General features: G+C 40.4%; 1 protein-coding gene across 3 annotated transcripts in view; it reads right to left on the bottom strand.

The window, feature by feature from the left end:
* sbno2b (strawberry notch homolog 2b) overlaps positions 1-19,541 on the bottom strand; it is a 60,064-nt gene extending 40,523 nt beyond the window's left edge. For 2 of the 3 annotated variants that reach the window (XM_071487436.1, XM_071487435.1), the window contains exons 1-3: positions 19,386-19,525; positions 5,538-5,764; positions 4,073-4,161 (exon numbers count right to left, since the gene is read on the bottom strand). In XM_071487436.1, the coding sequence (XP_071343537.1) occupies positions 4,073-4,161; positions 5,538-5,645 (197 nt within the window). In that variant the 5' untranslated portion in view covers positions 5,646-5,764; positions 19,386-19,525. Of the gene's footprint in view, positions 1-4,072; positions 4,162-5,537; positions 5,765-19,385 lie in introns of all 3 variants that reach the window. The other variant, XM_071487434.1, reaches the window with a different exon arrangement.
* Between the last annotated feature and the right edge of the window lie 4,155 nt (positions 19,542-23,696).

Consider the following 23,696-nt stretch of genomic DNA (forward strand, 5'->3'; position numbering starts at 1 on the left):
ATATGTGATAGTCAAACAAAATACAAGATGGAATCAGAGACTACATTATCATACATTTTAGCATGTTAGAGGCCAATCACATTCACAACCTATCCCCAGGGCTCTCCCCGCCCCGACACACTGACAGTTTTCCTCAGAGAAACAACGAAGGCAGGAAGAATTTAACTGCACAGCAGCTGCTGGCAAAGACAGCTCAGGTCAGTGACACTTGTAATTTGTTATCCATGTTGCATCCATGTTGGAGTTTTCAAACTAAAGCTGGGTCCAGCCGCGCTTTCAAACAATCACGTCATGTTGGTCATCTCAGCCACTCATCTACCTGGACTATGATTAAAAATGTGGATGGAGACACTAGGAGAGGATTGGTAGAAAGAGATGGTACTAATGTACTAATGAAAGGAAATATTTTAATTGTGACTGTGTAGACTGTTCTCAGTAAGTCTCAATACCCCTGTTGATTTACACTGCAGTTACAGCTGTACAGAATAATACATCAAAACCGAAAAGTTTGATGTTCACATAAGCACAGAGGTTTTTGTGAGTATTTTTGCAACAGTCTGGTGTTGGGTCCACAAAACTGAACCAGGGGATCTGCTGTGTGTGAATATGAATTGACAGTACATGTAATCAATAAGTTACTGCAGAAGGAACAGAGGTCTTCTGCCTTCAGGTGGCTGGGGTCATTACAGTAAAGGAAAGGTCATCAGCTTAGGCTGCTATCTGTTATTGGATAACAGTTGGTGGTCAAGAGAAAGTGGAAAGATGATTGGCACCTGAATAAAGAGATTTGAGTGATCTTATATTGGTTTATGTGCGCCTTCACCAAATAAAGAGACGAAATATTACACCGGTACAAACACAGGTGCGCTGAGCCGTTGACCTAATATGAGCAGGCAGACAACGGGCCGCGTGACAAGCAGTTATCCTTGGCACCAAAATTGTAGTGTGCTGCTTGATTGGAAACGGCACAACCTCTACTGTGTCCCTCCTCTTAGTGGGGTGCATGGCGAGAGGATGAACGGGAGGATGAACGGGAGAGGAAATAACGTTGGTACAGCCCAGGAAAATGCCAGTTTGCTGGTATGGAGATGCACTCTTCGCCATGTGCCAACACCAAAATAGAGCCCTTCTGTCAGACACATCATTATTAATTTGGATTTCACTGTAGCCTGTTAAAAGGCTACTTTAGCCATTCACTGTTGAAGGGGTTTACGCAGTCATCTGGACGCTTGACAGCATTTCTCAGGTTTTTTCTAGCCAGCTGTTTAAGTCCAGAATCTCTTTGTTTAAAACATACAGAAATGGAAATATATCCATCTTGGAGGTCTCCCACAACCTCATGTTAATATCAATTGACCTCATGTGAGTACCAGCTCCAGGTTTCAGAAACTGCTTTGTATCATAAAAATAACACCTCGAATGATACCAACAGAGTTTGGGCTTTTTGACAGCGTCAGCATGAGTTTTATTATACATTCTACCTTTCAGAAGTAAAGAAGTGTCAAAAAGAGCATGACTGATTATCAGAAGTACTAAAGTGAGTGAAGAAAATAGGTAGAAATGAAGACTGATGACAAGCAGAGATGCAAAAACTGGAGCTGTACGACTTCTGTCCCCTTTACTTGGTCAAACTCAGACAAAAAAAATTTTGAATGCTGCAGCAAAAAATATCAGAGACTGACCTCGTGATCAGAGTCCTGGTTGTTTGTTGAAAGAACTCAAACATGTCTGCTAGGTCACTCTGGGACAAAACATTTACTGAGAAAACGAATACTTAATTTACACCTTTTGAAACTGCATTGTCTTCCTAGATGAGGGTTTTTACAACACCATAATTCACACCAACTGTTCTAAACCACAGACACATCATGATTTTGATCATATTTGTACTATGTATGATGAAGAGTGAGATAAAGGTCCTTTTAAAGCCAGCTTGATGTCAGAAAACTCCACTTTGAGTGAACCTGAAAACCACAGACTGCACTCTTACGTCATCTATAACAATACAGAACACCACTGCTAGAGTGACACACTTGGGGATGACTAAATTTAAGTCATTTTAGAAGTTTTGCCCCTAAAAAAAAAGTCCTTAACTACAGAATAACAAGAGCAACTCTGTTTATAGATATCAAACCCACACAAATCTCAAATTTAGTCCACATATCATGGCAGGACATGCTGAAGTAAGAAAAGAAACCTGTATCAGTGGGATACATGGTTCACACATGTGTCTACTAAAACATGACATCATGTTGTTACTACACAGCCCTACAGGAGACACACTACCTCTTGCAGTTCATACCTGATAATCACCATTGACAGATGCTGCAACACACCAGCATTGCATGTCATTATCTTTCCGTTTTACTTGCATACTTGTGCTGTCTCTTGATTTCTCTCTTGATTTCTCTCGTTGCCTCTCTTGAAGTCCTTGACGTGTTGTTTAAACATCCATAACATTAATTCAGTCCTCTTTCCTAACAGAAATCCCAGTTCAGCAACGACAAGACCAGCATCCAAGCCCTGCTACACTGAAGCCAGGTAAGAAAACATATTGAAAACTTTGCTTTGTTTTGTTTTTCAACTACTCTGATTGTGTATTGGGTTATGATCTCTGTGAAAAAAAACCCACAGTAATGCACAGCACTACTGTGGCTCAACGGATACAGTGCAGAAACTGACAAGGACTGCAGCTGCTGCTGCATGATTGACAAGCTGCTTAGTCTACAAGGCAAATGTAGACAAGGTGTTGCACAGCCCCTCTCTCTCTCTCTCTCTCTCTCACACACACACACAGAGACAGACACACACACACACACACACACACACACACACACACACACACACACACACACACACACACACACACACACACACACACACACACACACACACACACACACACACACACACACACACCCCTCATGTGGGAAGAAAGAGACAAACACCTCTCATTGAGCAGTGAGGTCATAAGAACAGAGCTAAGTCGCAAGATGTTGAGATTAACCTCCCTAGTAAAACCGACGTCAGCCCACCCTGTGCAGGAAATGAAGGGGGTCAGATAAAGAAGACCATCCCCAATGACATGACCTGGTTATTTAGTGTTGTATTGACCTAATGGTATTTGGTCACTCCAGGTGTCAGCAATGCAATAAAAGGATCATATCAATGGAAAAAAAAAAAACCAAAAAGTCAACATAAGATTTCAAATGTCTGGGAAATTTTGATCTCCACTGAGACAGATTTAACTTCTACTGGATAAAACCTAAGGCGGGCTGGTGCACCTAAATTTTTTATTGCAAAGCATGACATCTACCATGGCCAAGACCACAACCTTAGATTTAGTCAATTAAGAGTAAAGCAGCATCACTCACATTCCAGTTTAAAAACTAACCCACACAGTTATATATTTATCTTCAGAAATATTAAAATACAAGTATATCTAGCAACTTCATTAATGTCTTTATATCTTGTTATTCCTATGGTAATATACTCTCTGTTGTGAGGTGTTGTGTTGTGAGGTCTCTGTGAATTTATCATATTTGTCCAGTTTATTATGACTATAACAGCTTGTATTCATTTTAATAATTTAAATGCATTTTATTTTTGCAACTCTGGGCCCTATTAAGAATGTCTTGTAGATAGAGGAGGTATACGTGTTTGTCATGTGGCTGTGGCTGTGCTCAGACAATAATGCATTAGTCTAACATACACACCATTAGCAGAACTTTCATAAGACACCCACAACAACAACACCACATTCACAATAACTACAGTTGGGACATTTTGCTAGCTCATGTGTGAAAGTCCTGTGGGTAGTTATCGCCCAGTTCCAACGGTTTACAGACCTCATCTAAAGAATCTGTTGCCTGTTGTAAGCACTGAAAACGGTATTTGTTATGGAACAGTCACTTTAAGTCTCTCAGCCGTCATGTGTGCACCAGTGCACAGTGCATAAATTTACTTCACAGATACTATGTCTTTTCTTGTGATGTTTTCAGCTGATATACTCTTATTCTTAACTAGTGGTAATACAAGGTATTATATTGTGTGTGAGTTTGTGTACACTTACTGGTTTCCAGATTGCATAGGGCAGTGTATGCTGTATCCAGCCTGCTGAGGAAAGGATCCCCAGGATCCAGCGGACGCGTATATTGAACTCTAAAACACACAAAATGAAAGAATCATTAATGCAACAGAGATCTCTTATCATGTTAAAACATGAATAACACAGGCTCTGTGTGTTTGGTGTATCTTCTGACAAAATGAACAACAAAAATGATCAAACCACATTTGTTATGTTCTACAGAATACGATCGCCACCATCACGCTCTGTGGTGAAAAACTATGCACAGGATGTTAAGATAAACATCAAACTGCATCTCTGCTCCAAATGGTCTTCGAAATACCACATGTGACTGACGTCAGAGAGTACGCCGACTTTTTTCTTTTGTTTCAGTGTAATTGTGTAAGGCCTTAAAATGGTCAGTTTAGCCAAATTACAAAACACTTATCCCTACAGACAGATAGTTTCAGTTGTATGTGGTTCAGTTTGAGAAATTCTCCAGAATTTCTGTCAGTAGCCCATAACGGTGGGGGTCAACAGAATTTTGTTTGTGGTGCTCAACAACTTTGGGGACTATTTGATAAGTAGTATCTAAATTAAAGATAAATAGAGTATCTTAAATCAAACTTGAATCCAAATGCATTTTTTCAACACTGAACACCAAAAACAAAATTCCATTTACCTTCATGGAAAATAATAAAGTCACAGTAGGAATCTCAGATGGCAGATATCTTGAAACCTTGGCACAAAAAGCTCTCTGCATGCCTTGATACCACTAGGGATAAGTGAGAAAATTTGGGTGACACGACCCCTTAATACTTTGTCTCTTCTACATGGGAAACGGAAAAGAATTCATTAGCAGCTGTGCCTGGCAAGTAATACCACAAGGAGGATCACTTCCTTTCTCGCATATTTCTAGATGAGTGTTCCACCACAGAGATGTCGCAGTCACCAGCGCTTCAATGTCTAGTAGTAAATATTTGAGGTGCAGTGTTTTTACATTTAGGTACAGCTCCTGTACATTTACCCGTGATGCAGGATATGAGATAGTGGGGAAAGTGTAGAAAAAAGGCAAAATGTTCAACCTAGTTTAGCTGTCATTCAACACTAGTATATCCAACAATCCTACATAAGAATACATTATTCTGTAGTTATTACATAATGAAATCCCTTTAAGCAGAATCTTTTAGGATTACTAAAATGATCCCTGGCACAATTAAAATGTTATTCTCTACTAATACTTTCCACAACATAGGCTTTTACTTTCAACAAAATGCTACACATGTCCTATGGGAAGAGCATGTAAAGCTACACTAACCTACCCAAATTACTTTAAGGAATTTGGTTCACCTCTATAAAAATGAGCTCATATAAAAAGGGAGTCATCAAAAGATTTGATTTGCATTTTAAAACACAACCCATGTACGTTAAGTGAGTATGCATATGTGTGCAAATGAATGTAATAACATACCTCCATGTTAGGGGCGGCCACAGAGAACAAGCTGCTGTCCAGCTGAGGGCCCTCTGGATGCAGGTAGTTCTCCCCGTCCATGGCCAGCGCTGAGGGGAGGGTGGGCATCAGACCACAGCTTCACACATGACCACTAGCTGACTTAGGTTACACACCGTCTGACCGCCACCCACGTGCTGGCTGTTTCCTAGCTAGTACTTCTAACAAGGGCAAATGCTCTCCATGACCTGAGGAAGACAGTGGAGATGGAGGGGATGTAGTGGGAGGACAGATTCATTAGAATAGGACCAGCAAACATCGCGATCAATATCACATCAAAATACTGGACACATATAAAAGCTTATGGAAAAAGTAAATAAGTCTCGCAAATGCAAGACCTCAATGCCTTTTTTATAACTGAAAAGCAATAAGGGAAACTACAAAGACTTACCATAAAAAGTAAAGTAAAAGCATGGCTAATCTCACTTCTTTTAGAACACATGCTAAATAAAACTTTGAAAAACTGTTCTCCTGCATTATTGTAATATTAAAGAATAAACAGGGAAACAACTTTAACTCTGGTCTACAATGGAAAGAAGATAGAAGTGCATTTTATGTAAACAGATTATCACAGGCTGATTAAAATGTTTAACAAACAGTAAACACAGAACAAAAAACTGTGTAGCAGAGGTCTAAGAAAGTGTGATAAAGTGTGTTTGCCATAGAATATAAAGATACAGAGGCTAGTACTTTTCACAAGAGGACATAGATGCGTTCGATATGAAAATACATAATAATACATAATAAAATCGGAATAAATGTTTGATAGTAATTAATTTCATATATAACATTAAGCTGCACAATACTTTACATTTTAACAGCCAGAGGGTAATCGGGCGTTTATTATAGTATGCACTCACTAGGCCCTTTAGGTCACAAACAGCTATGTGTGTATGTGTGTTTAACAACTCAAGCAGTGTGTGTCCAATATAATGACAAGTTTGACTGGCTAGACCAGACTGTCTGGACATAGGCAGAAGACTTCCAGTAATGCCAACAAGTTCCCCACTCCTGTATCGCCTCTCACATACACACACGGCACAAAATTTAAATGATTTATGAAGGCAGGGGCATATTTGTAAGTTGCATTAGTATTTACAGATATTATGATTTCCCCATTTAATGTGTCTGGGTAAATTAGACAAGCTCCCCTATAATTGGGAAACTGACCACATCGACCTACTTTGTTCTGATATGGTTTCACAGAGACCAAATGACTCCAAGTCAAAAGCAGGCAGCTTGTACTTCTGCAGCCTACTGCTGAGGTATGATGGAAATATAAATCGGAATAATGTGTATGAAGTAATGTTTACCTCACTCCCCTAGTACATGCAGACAATACATCTGCACAGTATCAAAAAAACCCATAACTGAATTGTGTTACTTCCAGATTGAAAGCTTAACAGATATCCCACAAATCTCACCAGTCTGACAGCTGAATCAATCCAATCTTTCAGCACTTCACAATGCACATCTGTGTAATGTCAGTAACACTCCCTTGCCCCAAACTAATCAAACTGTTACCTTCCTTCCCCTCTCCCTTCCATCCAGTTTGCCCCCAATATGGAACATAGGCCAGACGTGTCCACTGGGGACAAAGCTGAGGTAATAAATCCTAATAGAGTTCATGAGGGTCTAAATAAGAGGGCCTTTGTGTGTGTGTGTGTGTGTGTGTGTGTGTGTGTGTGTGTGTGTGTGTGAGTGAGAGAGATCTGACCTAACATATTCACAACTCACATAGCCAATACACACAAAGGGAGGCCATTTTACCCTCAGGCTGCCAGTGTGATACTGTCTGGATAAGGGTGAAGCAAATGTGGGGAAGCCAAACACACAAAATCGACTGGCAAACATCCTAAACAGGAGGTCTTAAGCAAAAGGATATTAGATATTTTTTGAATATGAATAACCAGCTCCAAGCCTCTGAGGTCGTGTTAGACAGGGGGTGTGTTTTGAGAGCCTTGTGAGGCCTCTTTGGTGTTGCAGAACTGCACTGAAAGCAACACCTTGAGGGCACTGCAGGCTCGGCTGTATCACCGGTTCTGAGTTCAATTTAGGTCAAAGGTTAAAGAGGCAAGACTACTATTCTTTTACATTCTAATACAGAGGACCCAGGCTAAATGCGTATTTGTAGTGAAAATGAATGGGTTAATGTGCAGTATTCTACCTGGGTTATTAATCCTACATCAGCCCAAGTTTACCTGGGCCTAAAGATTCTAAACTTTTATGCAATGCACTATCTAACTACTATAAAATAAAGAGAGGAAGAAAAAAAGGAGTGACGGAAAGAGAAAGCAAGCATGTAAGCGGGTGAGCAAGAGAGAGAAACTAATCAGAAACTTAATTTTGTCACTTTATTTGATGTCACTCTATTGAATTCTGTGGTTTCAGTGATGTATATGATACTATAGTTGTAGGCTCATGTACCTGAACAATGAAACCCACTGATTGTTCTGTGACAGCAGTCTGAAAGCACATTCAGTAGTGTATGTCATAGTTTTAGGTATGAAAGTGATATTTGAGAAAGCTTGTATGTTAGAGCCAGAATCTGTAACTGCTCAGTAGTATAGTCATAGTAGCTGTATGCATTCTTCAGCTGATTAAATAATTTGATCATCTTAAAACACTCCTGTTGTCCTGATTAGCCTTAGTAGACATGCGTTATCATTCCTCTTCACTCTCAGACCTCATTTAGCATTAGCATTGCATCTTCTCTCACAGAATTGCTTTATGTTAAAAACTATGTATTAACAAGACGTAGTTCTTTCCGGTCCTCCCACAGCCACCAGCACTATGCGAGTTACTGTTTCTTAGCAACAGAAAAATGTCTGTTTTTTGCTGCCCCCTCTTAACCAACCCCCCAGCCTTCCAGCGAGCCTCTGAGGATAATCGATACTGATCATTGTAAGAGTGGTCCCAGATATCTCCTCTTCCTGTAAGGCCTCTTTATACCAGAAAACAGCAATACCCCTGCTACTCCTAACCTCCACAGAGGAAGAGGGAGGTGATGAAGAAAGCTATCAGTGGGTAGAAAAGTGCTGGAGTTAAGGGACAAAGAAAACAAAAGATAGAGAACCAAACATGCCCACTGCAGCACAGGGGAGTTCATTCAACAAAAACCCTGCATGGTTATTACCTCCACCAACGAGATTATATTTTCACACGTCTGCTTGTTTGTTGGTTTGTTTATTTGTCTGCAGAATTACGCAAGAAGTACTGTACCGATTTGCACCAAATGTGGTGGAGCAGTGGGGCATGGGCCAGGGAAGAACCATTACATTTTGGGGTAGATCCATATCATTTACTATGAATTTGATGTTTTTTTCTTTCAAGCCTGATGTATGTTGTTGGGCATAGGCCTTGGTGGAGGTCTGTTCACTCTGAGTGATTGTTGATCTTAAAAATGTGTATGTCCTACATGCTGAATAGGAAGATGCCATTTTAAAATGAAACACAAAACCTGACATGGGGGGGGGGGGGGCAATACTCTTTTGTAGTGTAATCTGTTAAATCTGTTAATTACTTCAAAGGTTGCAGCAGGTTTTTTTTTTTGGCTCCCTCCCATGTGTGTGTGTGTCTCTCTCTCTCTCTCTCTCTGTCTCTCTCTGTCTCTCTCTGTCTCTCTCTGTCTCTCTCTGTGGCCTGATGCAACAGCCCACTGTGGGGAGATTAGACCATTTCATGTGCAGTAATTGTACAATCTTTAAAAACTCAAACACTACATGCTGGACATGCCAAAATGCACAGACTGTGTATTAAATGTTGGAAGAGGGACTGGACACTGGACTACAATCATGGAGGTTTGGCTAAGCTAGAAACTGAGTGGCTACATTCTAGGCCATCGGTTCCCCTCGGCTGCGTGAGTCACTCTGCCTGTCAGACAGACAGAGGTTCACAAGCAGCACAGCTTTGTCACTTCAAAAATACAAGATGTGTGTTTAATGTGTGTTGTTAGTTTCAACACCCAACATGTGCTTGGCAGTACATTAGGTGAGAACGAAAATCCAGTCTGTGGTAGCATGGACTCAGTGGCTGTATGCTGGAGGCCTTTATTGACTATCAGTGGCTGCCAGAGCACATGGGGATCATCCAGGGAAGTGTGACTTCCTTAAGCTGCTAAGTCATGATTAACGCTCACGAGGAGAACAACCACCCTGCATGGCGCGTGTGCCATCTCACTCACAAATGCAGACTCGCATGTGGAGTGCTGATATACAATCATACCTCCTCACGCAACTGGTAACCATTTGTATGAAAAATAGGATATGGCTGTTTTTCTCATCATGTACAAGCATGAATTTACCTGATAGGCATTTAGGTAATGAAGTTGTAAAACACATATATTGGCTATAGAACACATGAATGCATGTGTCCCTTCAAGTGCTGTGGCAAGTGCAGTGCTTAAAGGGAACCTATGGCGGGGAGAAAATGCAGAATTTTTGCTAAGGTCGAGACAGGAGCATGGTCTTTATCCCACTTCCTTTTGCGTCCCTTCCATTAGTTCATTTCCTTGCTGGTGACAGTGTAACTGTGTGGGAGACAAGCATCTTCTGTTCTGCCCTATAGCAGAAATCACAAGGCTCATTATTTTAACCTTATCCCCTTGTCCTGTCAAGAACTGTGTCCTCGTCGTCTCACATGTATTCCTTTACTCCTAGTCACACTTGTCTCGTTGCTTTTCTTATAGTACTAAATCCTTCTTAAGGCACTGTGAAAATCCTTCAACACAGCTCTGTTTCATCGTCATTAACCACATTCTCAAAATTAGCTACATGCGGCACACAGGGTGTCTGTAACAGAGGCATTTTGGCCAAGATTTTCACTTCCATTTTGGCCAGATCAGCTGCCTACACTGGCCATTTGACGGTTAGCGCATGACGCTGATCGAAACCTCGTCAAATCCATGTACTTTTCACTTACATTTATTCTTACATGTCTTTGTGCTTGTTAAATGCTACATCAGCCATCTGCAGCAGCACTAGCTGAACAGATCCAGTGCAGATACGGCTTTTGCTGTTGTGCTGCTGAACTTCTGCTGTCACTGCAATGTCAATGTAGACAAGTCCATGAGTGGAAATGCCAAGGAAAGGAGAATAACACACAGAAAAGTTGTAGTTGTTTTGCATCACTCAGTGGCCCTTTTGGGTCCCTTAGTAATTGTTCTGCGCCTCTTTGTAGTCTTTTTGCATCTCTTTTTGGGGGCGGGGGGAGGGGGGGCAATCGTATTCAACCACAAAAGTGACACGGCTACACTTTTAATACACTTGCATTTACTGTCATGGTGCAGGTATATAAATGTCTGTTGGCATGTGTCACTCTTCTGTGGTAGTGTGCATTTGTATTCACCACTAACAAGGTGGCCGATGGCGATCATTCAATCCAAAGCACAACACTCACTCATCACCAATCTGACTCCATCAGCATCACCAGTAATCAGGTTAGAAATAATTAGGGCCCAGCTGCTTTACACCGGGGCAGCAAGGGGGCTGTTACTTGGTTATGATTGCCCAGACTGGCTGGATTCATTAGTTACTGTGATGAAATATTCATAAAAGGAACAAGTTACTTCCCTGGGAAACACAAGGCTCTGTCATTCAAAACAGTCTACATTATTAATCAGCACCTTTTTCAACACAAAAGGCCTGTACTTTCCTCTGTGTGTGCACACACACGCCCGGTGCATACCCTTAAGCACATAGACATTAGCTAGCTATCCATTCCTGTTCTCCTGCCCACAAACAGAATTTCCATTCAGTATTTCAGACGTTGCCATAAAGGAGCTGTGAACAGCCTAGTAGCCGGGTAGGGCACTGAATAGAGAATAATGATCAAATGACAGTGTAACTGAATCTTTCGTCTTATCAAAAACCGGGAAATGGAAACAAATTGGGTTTTAAGGGCCTGTTGTTATTGCATTTTGTCCACTCAAATATTTATCAAAGAGGCTGTCTGGATTGGGACAGCAACAACAGGGAGTCATTTGAATGATTTGACCTGACTGAAAGGGGTTCAAAGATTTAGCTTCTTATAAAGGAATTACAATTCATCTTAATTAGATTCTCATCAACCCATTCCAAATGGATATTCAGCTTCATTCTGGCATGATGATGAATATCTTCATGCCCACAAACACCAGCTGAATTAGACATTAAAGTGATTTACGCATTAAGGGGGAACTTAATCGAGCTCTCGTGGCCCAGAAGATGCCTTTGTTGTGGTAAATAAAGGACCAGGCTGAGGGAGAAAAGGGCCAAAGAGCAAAGAGGAAAGAAAGGTGAGAGCCGAGAGGAGTTTGACAATGATGACCACAGCAGAGTGGTGCTAAGAGCAGAGAAGTAGGAAAAGATCACAAACAATGGTTTACAGTGGCTTGATAATACTCATTTAGGGAGCGAATCCCTCTTCTTCTACTGCCACCACCAGCACCCACCAGAAATAGATCAAAGGCTGACTAGATCAAAGGGAGAACGATCCACTTAGCTGCCTCTTTGTCCCGTTTTCCTCTGTCATCTAATTTCCTAAGAACAGAAGGATGATGACACATTGTAGCTGCAAGCAGCTCTCTACCCTTTATTGCTCTGGTTCAACTAGTTAGGTGAATAGATACTTGCTTATTTTGCATTTAGAAATTTGTATACGCGCTCTAATTGAATACAAAAGGCTGAACGTAGTGACATTTCAACAGTGCTTTGTTTTTGCATGTAATTACTGTTGGAGCTATATTCTTATGTGGTTTTAAAACGCCCAAAACAATGTTACAGAAATGCTGCTATTCTCTAAAAGAAGGAAACTAGTTAAGTGTAAATGCTTACTTAGACAGACAGGATATATGCTGTACATTTCATTGTCATAGTTCTGTTTCATTTAATAATTGGATAGACAGATAAATTAAAATAGATAATTAGATTAGATAAATGACTACTTTATTAATATAATAATAAATAAAACATTTTATCTATAAATGCAGCTCTGCTTTTTAACATGCAAACATCAGACACAACATTGCTCCTATTTTGGTAAAGTTTGCTTCATCTCAGTGCATCTGATACTTCCCACTTTAATGCTGTAGTCTACTCATATCTGTCCTTTCAATTCTCTAAATATGGATCATCACCCATTTCTGTCACCTTCCCACTCTATATTCTCACTGTCCCCATCACTGGCCTTATATTCTCTCAGTGGTATTGCCTGCTTCCCTATTTCCATCTCTATCCCTCTTTGTTTTCCTCTAGTAATGGCCTGCTGTTCTCCTATCTACATCACAATTCCTCCCACTATACATCTCCATGTCCCCATTTTCCTTACGTTCATTCTTCTTCCTCCCTCCCTCCTGTCACAGCAAGCCGCTGGTGTTGGCTGTTGCCTCTCACCCAGTCTAACCCTGAGTTGGACTCTGCTACTCATTGGAGGCAGCTGGTTCCCTGCCTCTGAATCTCCACCCCCTACACACCCCTCTCAATCGTGGTTACTTAGAGTGTCGGTGGTAACACCAAGCAAAAGCTATCAGATGCACATTTCACAAGCAAACAACGAGGCACAGGGAAGCTAAATCGGGGCTACTGATATGGACTGCATGATACAAGACAGGCTTTAAACATGCCTTGCAAGATTATTCCTGACTGTTGTGACCTCACAAACACAAACTGCAAGTCCAATTGTCCAAACATAATGATGTATAGTACACAACCCTAACCCAAACAGGAGGCATTCCTGTGCACATACTGAAGCTTGTCCTGAAATGTGGACCGGAGCAAACCAGCGTCTCAAAATAGAAAACAGCCTGTGCTGCTTACACAAATTAACAATTACATCACCAAAAATACTAATATTGGCCTGAACTGGAAAAAATACAAAGGACAAAAATTCTGTTCATGAATTTCTGTGGAGTAAATTGCCAGTAGAAGTGGTTCACTTTCCTGAACTCTGCCCTACCGCAGTTCAAATCTAGACAGTACTCTGCTCCGCTCAGACTGACCTCACTTCTCTGGCAGGCGTGAGAACATTGCACCACATGCACAGCGTCAGGGAGCTTGTCTGTGCCACTTCACTGTGCTATGGTCAGTTCAGCTCATCTGTGGGCTTCAGCTAGGATCAACTCAGGCTGCTTTCATACTCTTGAACCACAACGCTAATGCTAGCCAGTGAATCATGCAGAAAACTAGACAGGGACAATCCGTTATCAAAAAATGATGCAGAGGTCATTAGGTGGAAGACAATATGAAGGGGTTGGAAACCCCAGTTACTGTAAAGTAAATCTTAATTCTTTAATCTGAAATAGAACAGGTGCTCACTGGATAAAAGAACAAGTTCCTGGCAAATACTACACAAAATTTGAGAATCTGCAGTTTAGTGCATACACTGTTCTGATGTCCAGCCTGAAATTATGGCAGAAAAATGATCTTCCAACAAAACTGTTTTAAAAAAGTACAGTACTAGACTGTATATACCTGCTCTGAGTTGGTGTGTCTTTGTGTGTATGTGCAAGACTAGAAGAGAAAAAAAGTTTTTTTTGTGTGTTATATCTGACCTGATGAAACTCTACCTGGTTTAGAGTTTCTGTGAAGCTGAACCATTTTTTCCACAGGGTCAGAAATATCTTCAAGTGCATTATGAGTGTGAATGTGCAAAGTATGTTCACACTACATATCACATTTTCTAAGTATAGTAACTCATTGCAGATATAAGGTAATGTCTTCTGAAAAGTAACAGTAAATTGCAGTGGAGAAAAGCCAAACATATGTTTAAGAAAGAGTAATGTTTGTCCACCAGAGAGCACTGACAAGTTCAACTTTCAACTGTAAAGTGCACTCATTGCACATCTTGGTCATTATTCTTTAAAAAATGAATTAGGTAATCTTTATTAATGTTGGCATTATATTGAAGTTATCTTTATCTAAATATTGCCTAAAACTATTATCAATCTTGCTATGCAAGTAAACAATATCACTTACACAAGAAATCTGAATTCCAGTGTATTACAGTGTTATACTACTATAGTAGAAGTGTGGTAATGCTTGCCAGGAACCCTCTTCTTCTGGCTCAAATCCATTTAATCTTTTCACAAATCCAACCTCCAACACTGCCTCCATAACTGTGAAAGATGGGTTGAAGACAGGGGAAAAAACTAACTGCTGCCTCACTTACAAAAACATACATAAATCTAATTGGACTATGCCATATGAGATTAATTAAACCACTCTTTAAGGACAAAAGCAAGTTAAGATAAATAAAGAAACTGGCTGCCAACAGTACATAAAAGGCAGGACGACACATGTCAAGATTAGGCACAGGGAATAAATGAAACTGCACTGGCTCAGAGCAGCTGACCATACAGACTGACTGTTCCTTTACTGTGATAAACAAGGTGTTCTCTCTCACTAACGGACACATTTAAAATCAACACCCGGGGGATCAATTTAGTGTTAGTCCTCTAGAAAACAAGAATGGCAAATATTTACTCATATTGACAACTCGATAAACTTCACCAAACCATAGGCCTTAGGGTATCCCGTAACACGTTTGTTAAAAGACAATTTAGAAGAACATTTAGAAACGCAAATGCACTTCTTGAGTCTAATGGACACATTGACTATAAAAACTCAACAATTCAACTGGCTTTCTGCAATTTTAAAAATGCACCAAGACAAAAAAAAAATTCCAATTAATTAAAATTTAGGGTAAGGAAAATCCATTGGCAAATCCTATTTTTTCACAATTGTAGGCTGCTATGTCCATGATGTGATGTGCAGTGACCATATGCTGACATTGTGCTCTGACACCAGGCAGGGGCTGGTGGTCAGGGTCTAACTGCGAATGCCTCCACCCTTGACTGTAACTGTTGTTACAGTAAACTGATTTGCTCAACATGTGTGGTCAAGCAGTGGGTTACAGAAACAGCACAGTTTTTAAAAGGCTCACCATGTTCACCTCTCTCTACTTTTGAATCACCAACATCAAAAAGAACTTGCTTTGGTTATTTTTTTTTTGTTCCACTCTGATCTTGACAAGTTGTGTTCAGATTTGGCCCAAAAGTTCTGCAGTATGGTTGTGAATTGCGTGAGAGATTTAACCTGGATAAAAATGAAAATACTGAATACTGAAATCTCCTTTGCAATAAAGTATGCACTCTGAAGTGATGAGACAGAAAATAAAAGCTTGCAAGACTTGCAAATTTGCATATGTCCATATACTATAAATGTAGCCTCCATCCTATATGGAAATACTAGTAACATTTTTAAATTCAACAAAGGATTGACATCAGGGGAGGGAAAGTGTCATGTCAAGTAACCTACATTAATAACCCACCTTGAAATGAGGGTAAACCTGCATGTTTAACCCCAGTTAAATAGGGTAAACATGGGACAACACAAATTTGGTGTTCTTATCTTGTGTAAAAGGCCTAACACAAAGACACTGTGGGTCCCCAGGTGCTTAGAGTCCTGTGCAGACTGGTCAGCCCTGTGTTGGGAAGCATTAATTTATTACAAGTCTGCCAGTGGAAAATATGGCATATACAGTGTGGCCACTCTACTACATATGTTACTTCAAAAAATTTTACAACATAGGCTGTGTGCCAGACTTCTAATAACTATTTGTGTTCTCCTTCCCTATTCATCACATGTGGCTGGTTAGGAATCCAGGCTGAAAACTGAAACAATGACGTGCAGTATTCAGCCAGTCACTCATATTTCTTTCTTGGATGAGTCTCATTTTGAAATCAGTATTTGCATTTCTCAGAAGGATGTTGACACACTATTTTCACAGAAATCCTTAAGGCAAAGTGGCCAGGAATGCCAGAGAGTGGCATGCTCTCCTGCATTTCAATCATCTCTTACAGAGCTCTTATGTGGCTTGGAAGAGACCCACATTACCTCCAGGTCTGGATACTAGCTGGAACATGGGATACACATAAAGGACCAGTTTGTTTCTTCTCACAGCGTGGAGGTGAACACTATGGCCACTTATTTTGAACAACTTTCACTTGTTCTTTCTCTCTCTTCTGGCAAAATATCCATGTTATGTTTAATACATGAACTATTATCAAATGAAGGGCAGATTCTGGGTAAGCAGGAACTGAATCAAATGTATTACCTAGGCCTGATTCCCCTCCTCCACTCCACATTTTTCACTCTCACTCTAATCAGCCCACGAGCCATAAATGAGATTTATCACTGGCACCAATTGGAGAGGGGAGGAAAAAAGGGGCTAGCAAAGACGAGGGGAGAGGGAGAACAGAGAGCAGGGGGCAGGAGCGACAGTTGAGCCATGGATCACAGCTGTTTTGGCTCACTCCACAAGGGAGTGGCTTAACAACTAATATCCCAAAAAAAGAATATTCTATTTCCTCGTCATTATAATAATTATCTGAATGCATTATACAAAGCCTGACCATTATTTTTAGGAAAATGAAAATTACACCAGATGTGTCTCAACACTTTTCAAAGTTATCTAACTAACTTGCTTGCTTATCCTGCTTTGTGAAATACCCCCATGTTCCCTGTGTATCATCCTTACAGTTCCTGTAAGCCCTGAACACAGTATCAACATATCCGGTGTGTTGTGACCTTCAGAGTCCCTGCAGGGCATGCAGCCATCAATTGTCTAACACAGTGATGAATTAGAAAAGGGGGAACTGTGCAGCACAAACATACAACTTAATTCTCACACACCAGCACTTCTCAAAGATTACCTTTACTGTTTTGTGCTCTTACATCCCTGGACAGGAAGCCGGCTATTACAACCATTTCTAAATAATAAATGGCTAACTAGTCTGTCTTGCCAAAAGTAACCAATTCACAGGACAAAACAAAAAGAGCGCTATGTGATGGAGCAATTTTCCTGCCCATGGGGCTCTCTCTGAGAAAAGGCATCTAATAATAAGTTTTACTACTATCGGTTGAGTACGTGTGAAACAATAAAAGGAGTAGTGAGTTGTTTTTTTCAACTTTGTTTCTGCTTGACATTCTAATTTAAACAACCTCTCTGTTACCATTAAAGTCTACATTGGCTCAAAAGGGAATTTGACAGCAAATGACACAAAGGCCATTGACCACATCACTGGGGTTAGGGGCAGTCGACTAAAACTGTAACGGGAACCAAGTTTGTCATTAATGTCAGACACCAAATAGTATCCGTCAATAAGGGGGGAATTACATAATTAGAAAAATAGCCAGCCACCATGGCAACCTATTATGCATGGGGCTTGAGTAGCCTTGGCTGCAGGCAACAGACACATTGGAAACTAAGGAATGAACATTGCAGGAAAGAAAAAGAACTTGAGGGGACAGCCTTGTGAGAGTTATGCTCATTTCCACCTCATCACTCAGTTTGCTGACTCTTTACCAAATATCCCTGTAGGTTATGTTAGATTTCTGTTACATATTAGTCCTAACATTTGTAAGCCATTTATTTGTTTTTATATTAAAATACAGAAGGCAGGAAATTCAAGAAAACTCTAGTGATGTCTTTAACCCTAGAATCACATTATGGTGAAGCAGTGGCGTAGTGGAGTAAACTAAGCACAGCCACTTTTTTTTTTTTTCTTGGCAAGCATTTCATTCTTACCCACCACTGATGATAGGATGCTCCAACCTTGTATAATTCAAGTAAAATATGTGGGGACACATTCCTGTACTAGATGCATTCAGGCAGTTAACACTACCCCAGTGACTGCACAGATCAACAACGTCTATGAACACGATAATTTCTGCAAGGACAACTTTGATTTTAGTTAGCTCTCCTGGCTCATTGTTAATGTCCCCCAGAGATTAGTGCGAGCTTCAGTGGTTTTCAACTAACTCAAGGTGCCCTGAGATTATAACGCTACAGTCCTTTCCCAGCAATTCAACTGGCCTTAGCTAATATTTCCTCGTATAATGCATTAATATAAATGTGTGTTATTGCTTTGTGTGATGTTTTCACACAACCAGTGCCTGAGTGAGCCCAAATGTGGCTTTCTGTAAGAAAATGTACGAAGGCACATTGGTGTCCGCACAGCACAAAGGAAAGCAGCCAAAGCTGTACGTTAGTGTTACTGCCACTACTGCTAGCTTACCGAACGACAACATTTAGCAAGGGTTAGCAAGCAAACTACCGCTGGCTACAAAGCTCTTCCAATTTCTCCACTTCTCTTTTATGGAAAATAATCTCTTGCGGTAAAATGTAGCAAGAACCCAAATTAGTTTACTTATGGCAGTCGTACTTCTGATAGCTAATTGTGATAGCTAGGTTAGCATAGCTCATTGCGTTTTCTGACTGGGTATGTTCGTTTTGTACATTGTCTGCGAAGGTTAGCGGAATAACATTACTGTGTGGTTTACTTGAGAAAACCTTACATCTTAGATAGGTCTTCTGACTCTACGATGAAAAAGCCAGTTTGTGTAGTTGACGTATAAACTATATGGTCCTCTTTTAAAAGTAACGTTGGCTTGGCTGTCTCGATGAACCACATTACTGGCTGGTTAGCCAATATCAAACCAATAGCTTATTACTAAGTAACTAGCTAGCTTAGTTAGCTACTGGCCTTTCTTAACGCTGGCGCAGTAACTCCGACATATCCATAATGCTACGGTTCTTTTTATTTGTTACAGCTACCCTAATTTCCCTTGCTCTCAGCTCATTTCATTGGTCTCCGTTTACCGATAACGTCTCCTTGTGATAACGTTTAACTCAAGACAGCCGCCGAAGAAGCGGCGTAGCCCGTCGTAAAAAACGTGCGCGCCTAGGAGAGGCTGCCCAGAACGCATCTTGTTTTAAGGAGACTGCCGATGTGTCGGTCGCCTTTTCTTAATATCCTCGAAATACACTTACCGTTTACGTGTTATTCAATCGCAATCCGAACCCCAGGTAAACGCGCCGATTTTACACGAAGACTCGCGTCAAAGAAACAGAAATGTGGAATTTTATCCAACTTATTCTTCTTAGTTGTTTTCCCCACTTCCTGATTGAGACGGTGCCATTTTGAACAGCGAAAAAATGTTTCCGCCGCTGTCGTCACACGCAGTGCCGCTTGTTGATCGCTAGCAGAAAACAGCCAGGCCATAAATAGTTCATCAGTCACATTTGGCACACCTGAGCCACTGTTCAGGTCAGGACGAATAAATACATATGTTGGCAGATGAGAGAAGACTGTAACCCGCTACTGCTCATTTATTGGCCCTATTGCAAGTGCACTAAATAAGAATAATTGGCATATAATGCAAATCTGTTCAAAGTAAGCTCAATTAGATGTCATGTTCATAGTGTTATTTATTTACTAATTTGCATTTTTTAAACCATCTGCCATGCTGACAGAAATGTCACTTATACTCTGGAAATTGTACACAAACTTGAGTTAAGGTTGTTTTACACAAGGGGCCTCCAATCCTTTTTTTACTCTGAGAGCTACTTTGACCAAATAAAGGGGGCTGAGGGCTACTCATGTCTTATATTACTGGTTACACTGATTCACATCCCATACCAAAAGACTCAAACTGATCTCCAAACCAAATCAAATGAATGAGATGATTTAGCAAGTCATCAAATATCAATATCCAAAACTTACATTTTGTACCAAAAACATCTGATACTCAGACACCACTATCAGTGTCAATTTATGTGTCAAAAATCTGAGTCACGATTCAGTCAAACCTGAATACACAGACATGATAAAACCATTACAAACATCAAAAAACGGCACTCAAGGCGAAGCTCTCAGCTTAACCCACTTAATACATGGCAACATACTTTTTCATACATAAGTTTAGTTTATATCTCTCCTTTTATCGGGAAGAGTGCCCATCACTGCAACTATTGCATATCTGATAATCTGACAAACTTGACAGCGTAGCTCATTTGACTGACAACTGACAAATAATTATTTGTTGTTGAAGAGTGGTGGGTATGTCTGTGTATTGATTTAGTTGCATTTCGAGTTGCATTTAACTGAATGAAGTTCAAGTTTGTACTCTGCATCGTTTATAGACTGTACTCTCAGAACCTTTGGGTGAGCTTCTTTAAAACAGGGGGTGAGCTACTTGTAGCTCTTTGTGTAACATAATACAGGTGACAGTTTTTGAAGTTTAATTTAGAAGTGAATCAGGTCTATTAATAAATAAATAAATAAATAAATGTTTTGGTAAGAAAATGTGGTGGCGATGATAATTACGAATCTCCAAATTACCCTTAGATTCACAGACAACTTATTTTCCTCCAGTAAAAGCCAACTACTCATTGAAAAAGAAACGTCGGAACAAAAATCATTTAAGATAAACTAAAATTCTCTAAAAACTAGTTTGCAGTATCATCAGGTTTTGCAGTTGTTTTCTCTCTCACTTTAAGAGGCTGTGGGCCTAAATTTAGCCCACAATACTCGCTTAATTCTACTTCCGCTGTCAAAACAGTACCACCAGTCCTACTTCTAATAATAATCAGGCCATTGACTAACCAATGTTGAAAAGTGCTAACTGGGTAAAATCAGAGATGACATAGCAGAAAAAGCACAAAACAGTCGCATAAAATAGTATATGGAAAGAATATTACAAATGCATAACAAAATATGATGTTGGGCATGAATGGCGTAAAAGTTTTTAATAGTTATTAATATGGACAATAAGGGCCAATTATAACCATTTGCGTTAAAAAAAAAGACACATGGCTTGCATGTGCATGATTCTTTCTGCAACATAATATTTTATTGTTAAACATTTCATTTTAGCAAAATCACTTGGACTGCTTTCCCTGCAGACAGTTATTGTATAAAGTGTATTTAATTTAGATGTTAAATGGAGTACACGTGCATCTTCGTCCTGCAGGTCGCTCATCCATCTGTCCATTGTACGTTATTGAACGACCAAGCTGGAAGAACTCCAGTTGTTTCCAGCAAAGCTACTGCTTTCCTGGTATAACAGTCCCCCCTTTTCCCAACAAAGGAGGGTGGTGGCAAGCAAAGGGCGGAGTGTGTGTGTGTGTGTCTGTGTGTTTGTGTACAAATTTAAGGTAGTATTCAGGAGACCTGCTGGCAGGGTTGTGCTTTGTCTTCCCTCAGATAATGCTGGATTGTCTTATGTCAGTGAGGTGGTGGCTGATGATACAGAAAAGAAAAATAGATGCATCATGGCACATTTCAGCTGCACTATTTTAAAGGATGCACTGAGGACATTTATATTGCTCTTGATTCTCAGTGGCTTCATTGTATCAGAATTGGTTGAATACAATAACAGCAAACTCATGTGGTGTACAAATTCTTACAAAAATAATTCTGATAATGTTTTAAACTTTTCAATAGAAACATGTTATATCTCAAAGTAATTGTGATTACAAAGCTTTATTTTCACATTGGGAGGATCTCTGCCATTTTACTTTGAATCTGGCTCCCCCTACTGGAATCATTCTGCAACAATTGGTTTTGACCTTAGCTTGAATTATAGCAATGGCCATTGGAACAGAATCATTGCAGAGTAGAAGTAGTGAGCAGTACATCCAGGGGCGGAGCAGAGGCACGTAAATGAGAGACACTGAGGATTTGCCTCCAGTGAGCAATTTTGATCATGACTGGAGAAAGTGCTGCAGAAATATTTCCCACTTACTCTCACAGTTTAGTCTCACACTTTTTTGCCCATTCAGTTGCTGTGACTGTGACACTTGAGCAAGTTAGTTAGGTGGGATTGCTGCAAACACAATCCCACTATATGTTCTTCCCAGGTCCAGTTTTTTATTTTTATTATTATTATTTCACAACTTTTCATGCATTTTTCAACCCCTCTACTTATTCATACTTTTGCGTAGAAACTCTATTCAAAAGTATTTGAACCATGAGCCTCTGAGTGACAGGAGTACCATCCAAATTACACTGTAAACACAGATCCATCCCCAATATTTATAAAGTTATGTTCACTTGACACAAACATCCATTCCTTGTGAGCCTGACATAATCATTTATGTAATGTCAACAATTAGACTTTTTGAGTTAAGTTTACTTAATTTTATAAAGTTGATATAGTCTAAGTAGCACATACGTTGCAACATGCACTAAATGTTCTATGGTCATATGAAAACACAACAAAACTACAACAAGAGTTCGTTTTGCAGAACACAAATGTTTTGTGGGTTGCCGGTGGCTAGTGAGATGAGAGAATCAAGGCTATCTGTCTTGTCTCTTGCTGCTAACTCATCCTTCATGTTCTCAGCTAACCCACGAACAAAAACACCCTGAAGTGAGGTCTCATCCCACTCTCTGCAGCTAGTGTCCTAAATTCAAAAGAGCAGTCTGCAACTGACCTGTTACTCTGATGATTAGAAGCCTCTGTGAATGGGGTGATCAGAAACCTTTCTCAGTTCAGATAGCATTTGAAAAGAAAGGAGTTCCAAAGAGCTGTGGCACATTGAGCTGCTTTATCTGTATTCTACACCCATTACAAAGGCTACATTGATCTGAACTATCTGTGACTGACTGTAAAAACCTGTAAAAACTAGGCAACAATGAAAAAGAAGACTTCCACAAGCCCCCAAGTCACCTGAGTAACGTTCTGAAGACGGCATGAAGGGCTATCTGGGAAGCAGGGTTGAAGCGGCCTGGGCTGATGCAGCTTGTGGTGGTGGTTCAGGGGTAGAGTGATCCTCATTAGCTCATTGGCTTAGACAGGTGAGCAGTGAACTGGTCCATGTGGGCCGAAAGCTGGGAAACAGTGGTAGTTTGAGACGTTAACACGATGATCAGCGAGAGTGCCCTGTGAAGCCAGTGCTTGGAAGATTAAGCCTGTGTCCACTGGGTCCATACTTGCCCGATTGTTCTGTAACATTGGTTTTAGATATATGAACCCAGAAGCAGAAACAGAAACTCAGAGGCGGTATGAAAGATATTTTATTTTAAGAGTGAAATGGTGGTGGGGAGATCCATGCAGAGGATGGGGCTGAGGCAGGAGAAGGCAGGCAGGAGAAATAGAGACTGAGGAAGAGGGCAGGTGGGCCGGAGAGGTGAGGTATTGTTGTGAGACCAAGGAAATGGAGAATTGATAGTGAGCATGGGGCAAAGGGAAGGAGATGGTTGAGACTGGAGATTGCTGGAGGTGAAGAGCTGGGTGGAGATAGTTAGCAGACAGCAGCTAGAGGAAACTGGAGTAGGTCTGGCACTGGAGTCCTGGG

Source organism: Trachinotus anak, unplaced genomic scaffold (assembly GCF_046630095.1).
Source record: "Trachinotus anak isolate AG129_WGS33_773 ecotype Australia unplaced genomic scaffold, CSIRO_AGI_Tana_v1 ptg000010l, whole genome shotgun sequence".
NCBI lineage: Eukaryota > Metazoa > Chordata > Actinopteri > Carangiformes > Carangidae > Trachinotus > Trachinotus anak.